Below are 18,719 nucleotides of genomic sequence, written 5' to 3' on the forward strand. Positions count from 1 at the left end.
GAAACTGGGGTGGTTTTCGGCACGCGAAATTATTTTCGCACATGTCTCATTGCCGAATTTCATTCGGTGGAAAAATTCGTATGGGCATACGTGATATTTCGCAAAATCGACGCTTCGATACACTCCGAGAAAACCATCGCAATAGATGATTTACTGCTTCTATTCGGATTCGTTTCACCTCCTACTCGTTCCCAGAAACACTATTTCCACTACCACAACAGACATGCTACTTCAAATTTTTACCAGGTATGGTAAACTCTACATTATCGATTTCCTGATGGTAACAAAATTGAGCCATAAAGGTTTACGATATTGCGCCCCCAAAATACTTTTAACCCATTTCAGAAATTTTTATTTAAATACGAATTTGGAAATCGGGTCTTCTTCAATCGCATCATTTGACGGAAAGCAATATATTACTACAATCATTGTGCTGTAGTTGGCGGCAACATTGGCTGCAGTTTCTAATGACAATACAGGGGGTCGCAATGAAATAAAATTGTCTAATTTATGTACATTTAAAAAAGCGAAGTGATGGGACACTCTGTATAAGAAGTCGCTTACTCTACAAACGAAATAACTTGATATTTAATCAACTTGTCAAATACTTGCAGAATATAAAACCCATCAACATTCGCAATAAGCTCCAAATTTCACAAATTTATCTCACGCCCACTCTTATTCAACACAAGACGTTTGTCGACTACCAATAAAGACTCGAATGATTGCTGAGAATATAATAAAATTTGCATGAAACGATACAATATGCAACAATACACGTGTTTTGATATCGCGAAAGTTTAAAATTGCAAATTAACGGGTTGACGGTTGGGGTGTTAAAGGAGGCTTTTGTGGTTGTTTTACTCATCATATTTATTTGCATTTTTGTGTACTGGGATGAGAATGTTAACATACAGTAGAGTTGTTGTAATTTTGGCAAGGTGTTGTAAAACTGCACCAATTGCAACGTCCGGTATGGTTCTGTTTCTGTCTTCGTCCGACACGTTGTATTTAAATAGGTAAAGAATGCTGCCAAAATTAAAAGACTCCTATTTTACGATCTCTCCTTGTACTAATTAACAAATATAAATAAGTAAAAAGCATTCCACTTTGAGTAAAATTGAGTCGAATGGCTAATTTTGTTTCTGTTCTTTGGAAAATATAACAGATTTTGAGAATTAATATGAACAAAAATCAAACACCAAGTATTCTTTTGAACTCAGGTATATTAGGTTGGCGTATTATCCATTCCCCATCTTTTCGACGTAGGGTAGGGACTGAGGTTTCTTCTTCATGTTGCACAAACTGATTTGTTGGTATAGTTTTTTGTCCGCCAGTAACCTGACATAATTATCCCGACATTTACTTCGAGCTGCTTTGGCAATTTTCTTACTTCATTAGTCGGATAGATTTTCTAACCAAGTAAACAAGCTAAAAATTGTCCTACAACAAAAAATTGTAATAAAAAAATGTTTCTTGCAAAATCGTGAGGAATGCAGCTGAAAATACTATCAAAAATGTTTGTTTTTGACACATTTAGTAACCTTACATTGAAAACAACGAATCTAACAAGAAAAATTAGGGAATTTCAATTGTTCTGTACAGACTACAAACTTCGGCCATCTTCGTCGAAAAGATCGTAAATGGATAATAGTAGTGTACGAACAGGTCTGACGTCATAGCCCACGTGACCTGGTGGACTTTGCGCCGTTGGTTGCAGCGTTTGCTCGTGTAGCTGGTTGCGGCATTTTGGCAGCAGATGGTGTGCTTTAGGTATTTCGAATCTTGAATGTTGATAAGTTGATTTTATTATTAATTTATTTCGGTTTAATCCCGACGTAACACACATGAGGAAAACTCATCAACATTAGTGTCAGGTGCAGGATTCGAACCTGCGTTTTTTTAATGAAACCAGAACTTAAATTTAGCGCCGGCCGAGCTGATTTTCAGTCGAAGCGATCTAATTAGACAAAAAAAAAATGTAGGAATTTTTTAAATTTGGATGTTGGTAATTTTGTTTAGGTTTAAAATCGCAAACTGATATAGTAGTTGCAGTAATAATAATAATTAATAAAAAAAGTTGTGATGAAGATGAAGTGTACCTTCAGACTGTTGGATTGTTATTGAGCCAATACACCTCTGTAAATTTATTGGATGCTGAATTTTTAAACATACATATCAATTTTGACGAAAGGTCGAACGTATTCTTACGACGTTATTTTTGAATTCACTAAAATTTTAATAACATCGCACCAGTAGCAGGTAAACTCCCGTGTCAGGGACGTACTTTCAAAATTTCAGTGTGCCGTCAATCATTTAAAATTTTAACACTAACACATATGTGTATTAAAAAAGGAATAAAGTGTAATGAACAAAATAACGTTACATAATTTCTTCTCTGTGGGTCCCAATTCTCTCAATTATAACCCCTATATTTTCACCGAAGGCTAATCGGCGTCATCAACCCTGCCACTCTGGCGTTCAACCCCTCATAATCACGTCATAAAACTTTAGTGGACACAAGAATAACGTTCTGAGTGTACTTGTTGTACTCCCGTGTGGATTTTTGTCGAATTTCGTCAACGTAATTGCGTGATACCCTGATACTTCCGGCTGATTTGTGCATAGAATTGAAAGCTAGGACATGGGTCAATTGCGCCCCCCGGTCTGAAAAATCTGCGAGTGGTTCTAAACCCACTGGACAGTTGCGCAAAAACTACCCGAGATTTCAGGGACAGTTGCGCGCAGCGGTCAAAAAGATTTGCATAAAATTTGAAGGGTTAATACCACAAAAGCATCTGCTGACATTTTTATCCCTGTACTCCTAGCCTTACTATGAAAGTGTCCTGACTTTTTTACCACAATACCCGAAAACTACGGTGAACTCAGGAAAGTAATTGTTTCAAATTTTAACTCACTTTGAAATGTTGTGTGTAGTGGTCAAGTGGTTCATACTCATGGTTTCAGTTCATTGTTCAGAGGTATCAAAATCACTGTTGACTGTGTTTAAATTTTGATTTTTTGAATATTTCTTTTTTTGTATTCGTGATATCTCTAGCCTTAAATAACTTGGAACTATTGAAAATTCCGCTCTTAAAATTATGACCCGTTCAAAATGAGTAAAAGCTAGTTGAGTTCTTATAAAATACTGTCTTCTATAGAAGATTTTTGTTTGTGCCAAAAACGAGTTCCTGGGCGTAATCCAGCAAACGTGAACCTACAGTCAGCTTGAAAGCTCATATGTATCACATTAAGCTTGCATTTCCAAAGTGGGACATCCTGTATTTATATAATCTAACATACTGAAAGCTACTATGTACAGTCGATTGATAAATTTGTGTATTTATTTATTTTTTTTCAAAGTTCGATCGAATAAAAAATTACTTGAAGATATTTCTTCTTGTTTTTCCTTGTTCTGATGAATCACCACCACTACATACAGTCATATTTTAAGGTTCGTCTTTATCACTGCGGAAAAATTTGATAAAAACGAAAAGGTGCACCCATTGCAGTGTCGTTTACATAAAAATAAGGAATTGTACTTTCCAAGCTACGTAATTAGTGTGGTTATCACTCTGGTAACATTGTAGCATATCCTTTGATAATGCAATCTCTTCCGTCGTAGGAAATTTACCTTGTAATCGATCTAGCAAAATTACTTTTGCAATGAAATCAGCAACGTATTTGACGAAATGATTTATGTATCCAGAAATCTATTAAATCGTTCTAATTGATTTTGAAAGCTGATGGGGTCGTGTGTATGTACCTTGTGAGGTCATCCAAAACGAAATTAGCTTCGCTTCTTAAGTTGTGTTTTTTTCCTTAATAACAGAGTCAGAAAGAATGTATTTGAAAATGGTATGTTGCGCACACCTACACAGTCCCCCGAATTCCAACAGAGATGTTAAAAAATCAAGTTGTGCTTTGTTTCATTTCTCCAGTCGAATCCGTTCAGATACATCAATCACCGGTGGAAGATTTTGAATGAAAAAGCCTGACATTAATACCATCATTTACCCATTTACATAAATTACGGGGCTTAAACCATTTGTAATGAACAGTTGGAATTTGATAAATTTATTACAACAAGTATTCGACATGTTCGAGTTTGATAGGTCATCCGGGGTCACAACAACGAAAGAAAGAATTACCAATTTAAACGAGAAGCATTAGACAATGTTATCGCTGTTTTCCGGATACGATCTAGGCAAGAATCGGTAATAAACGGCGAGGATTGGCAGATAAGGCATTTTAATTTCTTGAATTATTAGCCAATAATAACGGTCGTGGGACGCGGGGAGTGCGTGGAACACTTCTGGAGATTATCAATGGCTGATTGAATCGCCGCAAGCTCTAGAGCATTACGAATCATTTTTCGGTTGTCGTTACGATCGGTCATAATCGACATAATTGCCTGGTTTGGAATATTGTCGAAACTTCGGCGTGGTAATTAGCCCGGGGCTCAAATATTTACTTCTAATTATATTTAGTCTGCGTCTAATCCTCCGAATCCACACAGGCAATTATAAAATAAATTATACTTAGAGGGGTTGTAATCTTACCTTGTAGACCCAACAGCGCGCCTGGAAATGTCGGAGTCCGCGTCTGATCAATTAGCCCGCCGTTTGTATTAAAAGGATGATGATCGTCTAACATGGGGTAATCGGAAGGTTCAGTCTTTGGGGTTACAGGGTCTCCGTGATCGCTCATCGCCGTGTCACTGCTGTTGCTGTCTTCGCCAGTCGATTGCGCTTGCAGCGACGAATCCGAATTGCCCTTCTGCGAAAGAAATATGCCATGGAGTCAATGGACTAAAAATAAAGGCAGATGAGAGACGCCCGAAGTGTCATTTCAAAACAGTCAGTCATTCACTCAAAACACTAGTAGTAGCACGGATTTTTGGTTGCTCGAATAACCATTGTCAGTTACTAATACCACCAAAACAAGAGATGTTAACTATACATTAAGATAATTGCTGGAATAATAGAATATTAGAAAGTTTAGTTCGGCAAACGGGTCAGGTTCGATAGAAAGGCACTGTAATGATAGGATATTATCATTAACTAAATTAAACATAAAAATAACTTCCCTTAATGATGTTCGTTGTTGGTACTACTGCGGAAACAATTAACAGAATTCAGATATTAGCAAAAATGCGCTTCTTAATTGCGTCTCTCAGTCGAAAATTGGAAGCTTGGAGCTTAACGAAATGAGAGCTAAAAGAGGGAAATCCTCTTTTTTTAATTGAAAGCCAACGCGTATTTGTCAAAAGCTCAAAAATCTACTCCTTTGGATCATGTGGGTGCCCAGTATTTTTGTGTTTTTAAAATTTATAAAGTTTAAAGTGACAGTTTCATGGTAAAAAATTTGACCCGACCTGACCTAATAACGAATAAACACAAACATTTCTTATTAATATCAAATAGAGAAAAACAGAATGAGAAAAACAAGATCATTTTCAGTTAAATTAAACCAACACAAAATGTTATAGGTTTTGAGTGAATCTTGATGAAGTAAATATTTTACGGAACATACGGTGTTATGTACCCTACTGTTGACAGAAAGAGTTTGAATGATGCAATAAATTTTATTTTAATATAAACAACTGCGGAACTTCGGATTTTCATTCAATCTAAGCATTGCTAGTAATTTAAACAGTCCAAAAGTATCTTATTTGTAAAAGAAGGTATTTTATGCCGTCTGAATAACTCCAAAATTGTATAAATCTGCAAGTAATTTTCTTGTCTGTATTTCTTAAAACAAATGCATCACATATTTCGTTTTGAAATCTGAAACTGAAAAACCGCTGTATACAAAAGCGACACTATACAGTCAATGTGTTTCGTCGAAAAAATTGACATCTTCTCACTACAACTTCAATTCTCCTAACACTTTGGAAGCACTATTTAAAACATAAAAGGAAACTTTTACATCATTTTAAAATCTTGATTGACAATAGGCCAAACCACATCACAATAAAAAAATTTGGTCTAAAATTATTTCGATATCTCTGTTGTCAAAATTGTCACAGTTGCCAATGACATTTAATTTACACAAAAATTTGTTAATAATCGTATTAAAATGTCATTACCAAACTTTCTTGATAACATAAAAGTGATTTACAAGAACTTAAATCAGACTCGGCACGAATATTTTCTCTGAATTGGTTAAATCTATTGCCAACACAAACAGTGATTTTTGATTACGATGAAAAAATGACCTTGCGGCTATTTGACGAACTAAATAAAATATTTTTCAAAACTGCAAAAATTGCAACAATTTTCAAAATCACATGAAGCTGTACCAAAAATTGTTTCATTTTATTTTTATTTTTTAAGAATGTATTTTGTTTTTCAAAGAATTTGGAGAGAATTTCGGCAGAAAATTTTTGAAAAATTTACAACTCAACAGAAATTAATTTTAATATCTTAATTACCCGAGGTTTTAGTTTTTGGCAATGTGAAAACTTTGTTTAATTTTAGATCAAAGTAACTGGTTCACTGAAATAGAGAAGAGGTGGGTGGGTGGGGCTAATTATTTTAATCTTCAAAATTAGTAAGGTCGAAGTTGCCTGTGAAGCAAAACTAATACACCCTGCAGAAAGATAATTTCTAAAAATAGGAGAATCAGACATTTTCCAAAATTTCAAAAATTATAGAAATTTTGACAATTTCATGAAGGTAGGTATACCGTTTTTTTTTTATTCTTTGAAGTCCTCAAACTGAAATAAATCTTAAAATGCCAATAATAATGCTATCCATCCATTGAAAAAGTTGTTCAAACGTCCTAAATTTGAAATTTAGTTGGCAAAAAAAAATGAAATTTGAATGGAATGCATTTAGATAATGTATATTTTTGAAACTTTGGTGTTTTCTTTCAGTTAAAAAATTATGACAAAATGAGTTAAAACCTCAGAATTTTTTTTTATATATATTTTTTACAATGATAAAGAATTTCGGTCCCCTACTGGCTTTCTTTAAGAACGTATTTTGATTTTTTAAAGAATTTGGAGAAAATTTCGAGAAGAAAATTTCGAAAAATTTACGAGTCTGTTTCCCAAAAAGGAAACTACTGCAGATAGGATGCAGATGACATTTAATCTTATCTACGCAAACTTCAAACTTCCTTCATCTCGGAAGCGCAACAATGAGGAGAAGAAATGAATTACCCGAGGTTTTAGTTGTTGACAAAAAAAAACTGTTTAATTTTAGATCAAAGTAATTGGTTCACTGAAATGGAGAAGGGGTGGGTGGGCGGGGTTAACTCTTTTATACCTAAAAGATCTTTGCTCAATAAATAGTTCTTAACAATTTGTCATAGAGTTAATAATGAATCACTTTGTATTTCAAGCAGATAACCAACAGAAAAAATATTATCAGTGCATGCTTAACTTCGATTATTAATGTTTATCCGTCGAAAGAATGCGACGATTAGGCAGGTAGCAAACCGTCTGATTTGAATGATTTTGTCTCCTCAAAACAAAGGAAGCGACTAATATTATTTATTGATTAAGCTACGATGGAGCAAAATGTTCCGAATATTATTTTAGATAAGTAGGCCCTAGCTGTCATTACGATAATACTTATTTTATTACTATTTGCTATAGACTGGCGCAACAGTACTATATTCTTTTCAAATTTTCGAGGGAATGTGGTAAATTGGTTTTGATTTGATCAATTTGATCACCGAGTTTACCACCATCAGTTCTGTAGTTTCGGAAATTTAATAAAAGTCAACACAGACAGACGAGAAACAGACAGAAACTGGAGATCTATTTCTTCGTACTCTAGGGGTCATAAAACGTCGAGAAAACATAAAAGTACCAGTAGCCCAATGGACCCTATTACAATACTTCCTTAGCTTAGCTCTGGAAGTTTTTTTTTAATTACGTAGATCAACTCAATTTTTAAATGAAACCATACATTTTTTCTTGGAATAGTCTGTTACTAAAACCATCCATCAAAGGGTGATGTCATTCTTTTTTAACAATTCAATTATTGATTTGTAAATATTTATCTAGTGCAAAAACTGCTTTTCGGAATATATCATTTAATTACGGTCGCGCACAGTTGAGCATTTTTTGTATAAAAAAGTTAATTGTTAAATGTCTAACTTTCTGTTTTTTTACAAAATTACCTGATCCAGCATAATTCAAATTCCAACAATTCCATTTAGGTACAACCAATTCCAATAAATTTTCACAATGTGTTGGTAATTCTAGTTACAAATGGAATTCCAGTTAACCAAGGAATTTTAGCACATTTAAAGTAATTACATCAATTCAAAAGAAATTACTGGGAGGTAATATTAAGCGGGTACTGATTATTAATTTATTTCAGAACAGATGCAATTTTGTAAACATTATATTTTTTTGTTACAAATTTTGTTAAATTGTCGAATTTCGTTTTATGTATTTAAAAATTTAACAAATAAAATAATAATATTAAATAAAAAACAAAGTGGATTCATGAACAACAAGTATAGGGGTACATTATTTTATAAAATTACTGCACAAAATGTTGAGCTAACACCATTAAATTGTTGGTGGGGATGAATAGACAAATACTAGTTAGTGTTTTACCATTTACTTAATATATACATATAAAACAAGTTATTTTCTGACAAACTTTGTAATTTAAAATTAATTATACAACCTAAATTATATACGATATAACGACTCTCTTATTTCCTACTTTTTGCTGAATTTTGGATTTCACTAATTCCGAAACCTTTCTTAATAAATTATTTTTTTAAATTTCCATAAACAGCATTATTCTTGTAAATTTTGAAATCCAAGCCACGAGGCAAAGACAAAAATATACTTCCATTTAAAAAAGTTTTTGACATTTGGTGCTGTGATCGCAACTTATTGGGGCAACGAAAAATGAACCTTGGAAGTTGTTCCAGAGGGTTGTTTTCACCCTTTCTAGTATTCAAAGATTTATGAACTCTGCGCTTGACTTCGTATATTCAACTTCTTTTACTCTAAGTAAGCGAATTCTTTAATTTTGACAATTTTGTTGCTGTACTTAGAGAGACCCCAATATTTGAAAAATAAAATAAACCCCCTCTTTATATCGACCCTTACATCATCTACAAACACGATGGAATAAATTCCCTAACTACTCCATTTTTACGATTACAATTTATCCTAGATCTCCTCGTCTTTAAAACCTCAACGTTACAAGATACGTGTCGTGCGAAAGGCTCGCTCTGTCCAGAACCACAATAAAACAAATCCGAGCAACCCAGCAGCAATATTTCAGACCTCATTACCGATACAAAAGTGCTATCTACTTAGCCCCAAAACGGTCATTAACAAGCACTCACCTCTTTAGTGAGTATCGTGGGTCCGCCTTCCAAGGCCTGTCCAAGCAGGGACTCTTGCATGTCGCCGTTGCCCCTAGAGGGACTCCTTCCCCTGTCTGGCGTGAATGTCCCTCGTTCCGTACTCCTGGCCCTTTTAGCCGGGGGCGGCGATAAAGCACCCTCGCGGAGAGCATCCGATCGGTCCGTCGCCCACGGTAAAGATGAAGAATTCTAAAATCGACAAAATATTTTATGAGTTCGCGAAGCTTCCGAATGCTACACTTATGGAAATGGTACAGTTTTCCCAACGAAATACGTTATAAAATCCTCATAAACAGGGTAACGGTATCGCGTTCACATAACACTTATTTGATGTTCCGGAATTATTCACGGGAAATTAATAAAAGGGGATGGAACACGAAAGTGCTGACTGTACGAGAATTAACGAATCTAGGAGCAGGCGAAATCGTTCACACACTTGCTTCAGGAAATTAATCAAAGGAAGGTGAAATTTTAAAAAGTACAGCGCGAAGGCAGATTGCAAGCTAGTAAAAATGTTTTCAATCTCTTCGTCCTCACGGAATGCGAAATGAAAATCATGCGTGGTGGCCTTGGGCGAAAAGTGGGCAAATTTGTTATTTAATTTTGATGCTAGTCGATTTTCAGGTTACCGGGGGCGTCGAAGAGCTCAGCATGGTGATAATGGGCATATACTGCAATAAATCAATGTAAGATATCTCAAGGCAGTAGATATTCTCAACAGGCGATCATTTGAAAGTCATTTAAAAGTTGTTGCACATTATGTACCGTTACAACATTTGGAGAGAACAAATTTTTGCGAATAAATTTCCGAAATTAATGCGCTACACAATATGTTTGAATAAAATGCCTCTGGTACATGCCACGCAATCGATTATATGAACACCACAGTCCTGCTTTCCTCGACCTTCCACCTATCAAACTAGTATTACTCGTGTTGTTATCTTCAAAGAACTATTTTTTTTTAATAATGAGCGATTATTGATGAATAATGGTTAAAATGTATGTAATTTATTTTTTATAAAATTGCTAATCAATATAATACACAATAAATAACACAAGTGCAGAAATATCATGATAATTGAATGGAAAAAAACAACATCTTAACATACTAAGTGTGCGGTCAAATTTAGAAAACTTGATATCTACTTCGTAAAAATTCAGCGATAATGTATACCAGTTTTAGTAAAATTTATTTATAAATTTCGAATTCCTGTTTAAGAATTAATCTAATTAGCTTTCCGTTTACATTAATAAATATAGGTAATACTTGATGAAGTATAAAATTGTTTCGAAGACAAACTTAGTTGCCTTCAAGAAAATGAAATTAATTTGGTGAGTTCACACTGTATTTCGGAAATTTAAAATTTTCCAATCTCAAATGTAATAAATGTTCAATGAAATTCAACAGCTACCGAACAAAATCTAATATTTATAACATGGGTTTAGAAAAACCAAGCACCACTAATGATTCCCTAGTGTCTCAAATTCTATTTATAAGTTGTTTTTTCCACTACCTCGAAAATAAAATATTTTTGGTAAATTTCAATTTCTAGAAGTTGTTTTACGCTTCATTTCTTCGAAAAATCCTATCATCTTTTGGATAATTTTTCAACCACCCTCGAAAATTAGCTAAAGATATTTATTGTAGATTGTATTATTGGTAGATTTCAACCCATAGAAGTTATTTTCGGCTCCATGTCTTTGAAAATTCCTACCATTTTTCCAGAATCGTCTGAAATATGGCAGATTGTATGATTTAAAAAAAAAGTTTCAAACCGATTATCAAATTTAATTTTGCGATTATTTTGTGAGAACGTCTATAAAGTAAAAATAATGACAATTTTTGTGATCTAATCTACCTAGAATTTACCATGCTTCCGACAACCTTAAAACATTTCAGAGTATTCGGCTTTGTAGTCTCAATATTATATTGCAAAATGTTTAAATAATATTTATTAATATAAATTTTGGAGATTTTTTACCGTCTACACAATATTCTTAATATTTTATAAAATATGACAACGATCGGTCCAGTAGTTTAGGATTTTATCCGTGGAATAAAACATACGTCGAGAAAATAAAAAAGTAACTTATGCTCAGGAAGTAAAAATATATTTGATACTGTTACAATTCTCTCCAAAAAATCCAAAAATTTCTTGAAGCACATTTTCATAACACATCCGTTGAAGAGTGGAACTGCTGAAAAATTAAAGAAAACACATCTGATTTATATTTTGTATTGTTTAATCGAACCTATGACCTTTGCGCTGCGAGCAGGACTAGAAACACTTTGTTATTAAAAAAATAAATTTCATAGTCTTCTAGAGGATTTTTTTTAAAGATCATATGGTATAAGAGGTTGTTATTCAATTTGGATTTTTTGCGAAACGAAATATGGACGACTAGGGAAAAACTCAAGGTGGATTTATAAACCACAAGTATACCAGTATTTTATTTTGTATAATTTAACTGGTATTTATTATGAAAATTTTGAGGTGAAGTCATCAAAATGTTCTAGGGGACGATTAGACAAATTTTAGTTAGTGTTTTACACACATAAAATTTGCCACAGACGACAGATGGCGGACAGACGCCAGATAAATAGATGGAAACGGAAGCCCTATTGTTTCGTACTCTAGGGGTCATTAAACGTCCAGAAAACACTGAAGTAGCCATTCTTCGGTTGGACTCTACTAAAATACTTCCTTAGTTCACGCTTGGGGAAAAAAATCTGGTTACATTTTAATGCAAAATATTGTCATGAAGATAAATCGAAGCATCCCGGCGAAAAATTGATGACGTAATCACAAAATTTTGCTTCAAAAATTTCACTTGAACATACTGAATAATATGCCCATTTACCTATGGTTTAATAATTCATCCCTATTTTTAAACGAACATTTGGAGGTTAAAAAAAATAAATTTGCAAAATTTAAGAAACTATCCAGAGTCAAGATTTGGATGGGTGACCACCTAGGCTTGTGTAACTCCCCCAGACGCTGAAGGGCAAACTGGGTACGGATTAGTTATGTAAAAAAATGTATATCTAATAAAAAAAACATCTAAAGATTAACACTGAGAAACCAAGCAACTCGATACAAATTATTTCACATTCTAATTCAATAAAAATTGGTCCAAGGATATTTAGAAACAATTTCTCTTGTCCCTGAAGTACACTTTAATAAATTCCGCTTCTTTAAAAATTATAAAATTGTATTTTGTTTGTGATCACCTCCATAAATTAAATATATATATATAGACAATAAGGGTCATAATTTAAGAAAAAAAATTTTTTTTCTTAAAAAATTTGGATGTCTAGAGTCTAAACTCAAGGCGGATTCATAAACCACAGATACGAGACTATGTTATTTTATTAAATATAAATGGCGGTAACTAAAAAAAATTTGAGGGAACGTCAATTGTTGGTGAAAATAATCAGACAAATTTGGTTAACGTTTTACCACCTACACGATATTACAACAGACAACAGACAGAGGAACTTGGAAGACCTACTTTTTCGTACATTCACTGCATGGATCCTATTAGGTTACACCCGGGAATTAAAAAATATTATTTACTTATAGTTCTGGTTCTGAAATAGTGAACTTTGTCCAAATCTCTCCTGATGAGTTTATGTTGAGGTCCCCATGAGACTTTTCAGCTTCTCTTTCAACCAAGTGAGTGTAGTAGTATTTACAGCTGCAGTTCTTAGTAATCAGAAAGTTATCGATACTCACTGTTCCAAAATTAGCTTCTAATAGATCATATTCATTGAGATCAATCCAGTTTTTTAACAAACAAAGATTTTGTGATTAAGTAAATCTTGAATATGGACAGTTTAAAAAATTTAATCAAATTCGCTGTAATAAATTACCCGTAAATTGCTTTTTTAATGCGTGTTTGTCATTTTGAAACTGTAAATTTTACAATCATTTCATAATAATCAACTGCATCAACTCAGACCTGAAATTATAAATGAGCTTAGAGAAAACCGCTGTAAAATCTATTATTTATACCTAACTGTTTTCAGATACTGACGTTTCACTAATTAAAGCCGTGATTATTAAAAGTGAAATACGAACTCTACAGTTCCAATCTATTTAATTAATAACCCAGCGTCCGTCGAAGCGCAATATCAAGTTTTTAAAAAGCTACAAATTCAAATGCGCGGAAAGCTCGCGTCACGTGGATTTCGAATCTCGAATTTAATTCGTCGCAAGAAATAATGGCAAAATATTACTTCCACACATAATTGTAAAGGAAGGGTTATTTTAAAAGCGGAAAAATCTGGCGAAAATTTACGTTTTTCGAGATTCTTGCAACAACATAGTTTGCCGTATATCTCGGGCGTCCGGACCCCACGCAGCTGCGTGTTTTGCGTGCCGGCCCTGGGTAAAGTTATATTTAAAACTTTGCTTTTATCTCAATCTAATATCTCCATAATACATAAGATATTGTAAAATACAATCTCGGCTATTCGACGAACAATAATCAAATTTGATGAACAGGTAGGGTTCAATCAGAATAGTCACGTGGATTTTTGTGAAAAAATCGCAAAAATAAACTTAATTTCACAGTAGTCGGTATTATATTAATTCAAATAATTAAAGAAACTGATTTGAGTCAGTCAGGTCTATTTAAAGACTAAAGCGATGAGATAGTTGGACAAAAATTTTCATGACCAAGGCTACTAATGACTCCAAATGCTACTCTCCAAACAAAGGTTATGTAAAGAGCAGTCATAATTCTTTTGTTCATTTCGTAAATGCTAAATGTCTAATAAATTGCACTTTTGGTAGAAACTCCACCAACAGCCACGACTCAGAATTAGCAACTTATACGGCTCACTGCTTTCAAAGGTCCTCTGCATCATTAATATCAGGTTAAAGACATCACCAAATTCTTCACACTAAAAACAAATTCAGTTCAGGACAATCCAACTGACTCAAAATTCAACAAGTGACAAGATACGACGCCAAGAAAATGACAACTCTGACCCGGCTGGGAAAATTTTTTCAGTTGTTGGTCGAACGTACTTGAAACGAGGCACATTCAATGCTGAATCGAAACTCCAATAAATAAAATAATTACACCTCTGGAGAAGGTTTTTACGCGTTCCGGTGATTTATGGCTTAAATATTATTGATTTTTATTTCAGGCTTAATTAGCATACACGGCAAATGTAAAAAGTTGTTTTTATTATCTGCTCCTAAACCGACTACTGCTTTTTATATACCTCTATCTTCTAAATTCCACAAAACTGCCTAATGAAGAAACGCTACTTAACTTGTACCGTAATGCTACTTAAACCAGCTACCAGTCTGTTGCGTAAGTTCGCCATATCTATTTTTTTGAAAAGTAGAATAGGTGAAATGCAAACCACGTTATTGATCTCCAAATTGTCTTCGTTTCAAATGAAACGTGGAGGGTGCCGGCACGGTTAACTACTGTTTTCATGAATGAAATTTGAATAATAAACGCGTACGTAACGTAACGAGTAGTGGATGTACATGAAAATGAGGGCTTGCGTGTATAGTATTTTACCATGAATAATGAGTGCAATTCGGTACAAGACGTCTTCTCTCACTTTCCTAGTAAACAAATAAATATTTCATGCAATGGACCCAGTAAACAGATAGTCAATAAACTTTACGTCTGGGTGAGTTTGAGGACAAGATTAAAAAATCGTCCCGAGCTCTTGCATTCATTTACCTCACGGAATCGCTAGGCCTAACTGCATTCCGCTTTCAAATCGAACGAGCTCGCCAAAGCACATTAGTCCCAAATCCCCATCAATTTTGTCCAAAATCTTTTATTTCTGCTTCATTATACAGATGGCAGTGAGCATTCACCTGCTTTGAGGCTTAAACTGAAAGTAAATGGTTTCTTGTAATTCGCATTTGGCTGTGAGCTACGCTTTTTACAAAACATGTTGGTGTTTCATTATTGAAACAAATTTATTTATTTGAAATTTATCGGCGTCTCATAAATACCGATTTCACCAACTGCTGTAACATTTGAGTTTGTAATTTGCCTTTTTTTTATTATTTGGGTTTGACCTTTTCTCCTAGCCATATTATGACATGTTCTGAGTTATTGTTATTATTACTGGGCGTCATTGAATTGTTGATGATTGTTTATAAATCTCGATTCGATGTTTACGGTAAGTGCTTAATTATTGGTATTGCAGTGGAAAACTAATCACTGAATCGCCTTACGGAAGTCGTTTATCTGTAGGAAATATGTCGTAATTAGTATGTGTGTGTACCAATTTATAATTAGTAATTTAGAAACTGTTCACTAATCGGAGGTTAAACGAACTTTTACGGCCCACTGCATTTGCACTGGACTAATCAATCATTTCTAAATGGAAAAAAATCACTACACCGATCATTAATTCTGTGCATTTGCAGGAATAATTCGAATCTATTAACGAGTGTTGGAGAAATGAGCCGAAAATTTTGTTCTTTAATTATGACTGCCATTATAAAAAAGAAACTTAATAAAAGTTATAATGAGCGTATGAGTATGTTATATCTCACAGTTATTACCAAAAGTAATTGAGCATAATTACTATTATTTGCATAGAAGAGTTTTATGAAATTAACATATTCATTTCGTAAACATAGCTATTCAATTAGAGTATAAAAATTATCAGTCACTACATGAGAAAACTAGTCACAACATACAGCTCACACAACAAATTAAATTTTACATTTGCATGAAATGATGGAAGAAATTGGCGATTTATTTTATGGAAGTTATTTTTCTACCATACAACTGTGATATTCAAGACGGACTTAAGGCTGTTGCTACAACGGAATGATAAAAAAAATCGCGCTCATCAAAACTACGAAATGAAAAACTGACTGGTTTTTATACTACCAGGTGTTTAGTAAACATGCGCAATTTTTTTCCATGACTAAAATAACTTCGTAATTTATTGTTATATTTTAGGCAAACACTTCTAACAATTTATTATTATCGTTATTACGAAAATAACCGCAGTTTGATGTTCCTTCAATTCATTTTCATTGTATCAACAGTCTTAAATCATGTTGAGTCGAAATTCTAACCAAAAATCTCAAAAATCTAACAGAATTAACAGCTGTTTACTTGTACTTTCATTTATTGTAGAAACCGATGTCATATTGATAGTGATTTAATCTCTAACTAATTAATTAAGTCTTGTAGAACAAGGTTCGTCCTTAACATTTGAAAAAGTACACGAAAAACTGGCGAAATAATGTCGTCCACACTGTTTCTTGTAACTTTTAGCACATAATCCAAAAAAAGGGGACAATAAAAATTAACACAGTTGTTGTTGTAGAAACAATTATGTATGCATCCTGAGAGCAGGTTTTGAGGTTTTCAAAAGATCGTTCGCTTGTTTTTTCAAGCGGCAAAATATCACTGTATGCTCTAAATACACAAATAGCTGTGAAGGTCTTTTGACGAGGAAATTACCGAGCTAAAAAATATTTGACGACGCTAAGGGAAAGAATTGCGCACGAAATTTTTTCTACAATTGCATTATAACTATACGTGACCATGTGAAGGACTTTTCTAAAAAATTGTAGGAAAAATGCGTTCTTTGGCATCACTATGAGCAACACTTAAATTATTGACACTAAAAATTTGTCTGACGTTATTACAACTTCTTAAATACGATGGAACAAATCCAGTGTTTTCGGAAAATTATAAGATTTGATTTTGCAAAATTTTACTTATTTTATGATAACTTGTATAAATAAAAAAAATTACCAGTCACAATGTAAAAAAAAACTCGCCTACATGGTATTTAATGCATCGGATACATGAAACATGTCGAAAATATTGCACAAAAGTAGTTGTAAAGTAACTGTGACAAAAACTAAGGCGGATTCAAAAACCACGAATACAGGAGTCCATTAGTTTATAAAACTTAGATAACGTTTGCTACAATTTTCTTAAATCACATAAAATTTGACAACAATTGGTTCGGTCTAGAAGTTTCAGAAAATATCTGTATAATAAAAATTGACAGAATGGGGTACTCTTGGGGTCATGAAACGTCAAGAAAACATGAAAGTAGCCATTAACCGACTGGACCTCATTACAATACTTCCTCAGCTTATGCTCGAGAAGTAAAATGTTCTCTTAATAGTTTTTCAGAAAACCATATATATATATACAGTGACATGGAAATCAGAACACCCATTAATATTTTAATAATTTTTGTAATACGTGATGATCAAAGTGACTGAAGTGATTCAAAAACATAACGTGTTGATGGTCCCCGACCAAAATTTTCGAAAAATTCAGTCTGAAAATTGTCATTTTTCATTTTTGGAATTTTTGATGAAATGAAGCCCAAAGTTGCAATCTACAAGAACCAGTTGGATCTATAACAAAATGTCTTTGAGTAATTTCCAATTCATGCTCGAAAAACGCTGAAAAAATTATACGGTGGTATTGAAAATTTGAGGTTTTTGAAAAGTTGCTTAAAAATACTCAAAAAAATTTTGGGATACCTATATATCTCGACAAATTATTTGAAGAACAGAAAGTATTAATGCCTCTGGACTAAAATTTTCGAAAAATTTAGTTTGATAATGCATTTTTTTGCCTCGAAAATTGTCATTTTTTCATTTGATCAATTCTGGAATTTTCAAAGAAATGGAACCGAAAATAACATCTACAAATCTAAATTCATAAAAAAGTGCCCTTGGCTAATTTTCGAAATGTTCGAAGGACAAAAAACAACTTGTTTTTTTAAATTATTTTTTCGGTAGTTTTGGAGATTATCTTAATTATCGTAGTAGGTACTAGCCCCGCCCACCCGCCGTTTTTTTCTTCGAGGGTGTCATTTGCCAAAATCAGTCTTATCTTATCAAATAGCTGCTAGCCCCGTCCCCCCACCCATTATTTTTGTAGACAGTATGTCATTTGCCAAAATCAGTCTTAACAGGTACCAGCCCCACCCACCCGTCTTCTCTTTTCTTAGAGGGTATGTCCTTTGCCAAAATTGGTCTTATTTTAGCAAGTACTAGCCCCGCCCACCCGCCCTTTCTTTTCTTAGAGGGTATTTCATTTGCCAAATTTACTCTTATCTTAGAAGGTACTACCCCGCCCACCCACCCTCTCTATTCTTAGAGGATACATTATTTGCCAAATTCAGTCTTATCTAAGAAAGTACCTAGCCCCACCCACCCACCCTCTCTTTTCTTAGTGGGTATCTGATTTGCCAAAATCAGTTTTATCTTGGCAGCTCCTAGTACCGCCCACCCACCCACCCTCTCTTTTCTTAGAGATTATGTCATTTGCCAAAATCAGTTTTATCTTAAGTACCTACTGATGACTAACTTTTACAAAAAATGATGAAATAC

The 18,719-nt window shown here is 33.7% G+C and overlaps 1 protein-coding gene across 6 annotated transcripts in view; it reads right to left on the minus strand.

Moving 5' to 3' along the window:
• Positions 1 to 18,719, minus strand: part of LOC135122911 (protein abrupt-like) — a 91,209-nt gene that overhangs the window by 19,875 nt on the left and 52,615 nt on the right. For all 6 annotated transcript variants that reach the window (XR_010279484.1, XM_064047427.1, XM_064047429.1 and 3 more), the window contains exons 4-5: positions 9,331 to 9,540; positions 4,563 to 4,779 (exon numbers count right to left, since the gene is read on the minus strand). Coding sequence is in view for 5 of the 6 variants with exons in the window: in XM_064047427.1 (XP_063903497.1) it covers positions 4,563 to 4,779; positions 9,331 to 9,540 (427 nt within the window). In the remaining variant the exon portion in view is untranslated. The remainder of the gene's footprint in view (positions 1 to 4,562; positions 4,780 to 9,330; positions 9,541 to 18,719) is intronic.

The sequence above is a fragment of the Zophobas morio genome, unplaced genomic scaffold (assembly GCF_036711695.1).
Source record: "Zophobas morio isolate AGI-343-1 ecotype UQ-CSIRO unplaced genomic scaffold, CSIRO_AGI_Zmor_V1 ptg000005l, whole genome shotgun sequence".
In the NCBI taxonomy this organism is placed as follows: domain Eukaryota; kingdom Metazoa; phylum Arthropoda; class Insecta; order Coleoptera; family Tenebrionidae; genus Zophobas; species Zophobas morio.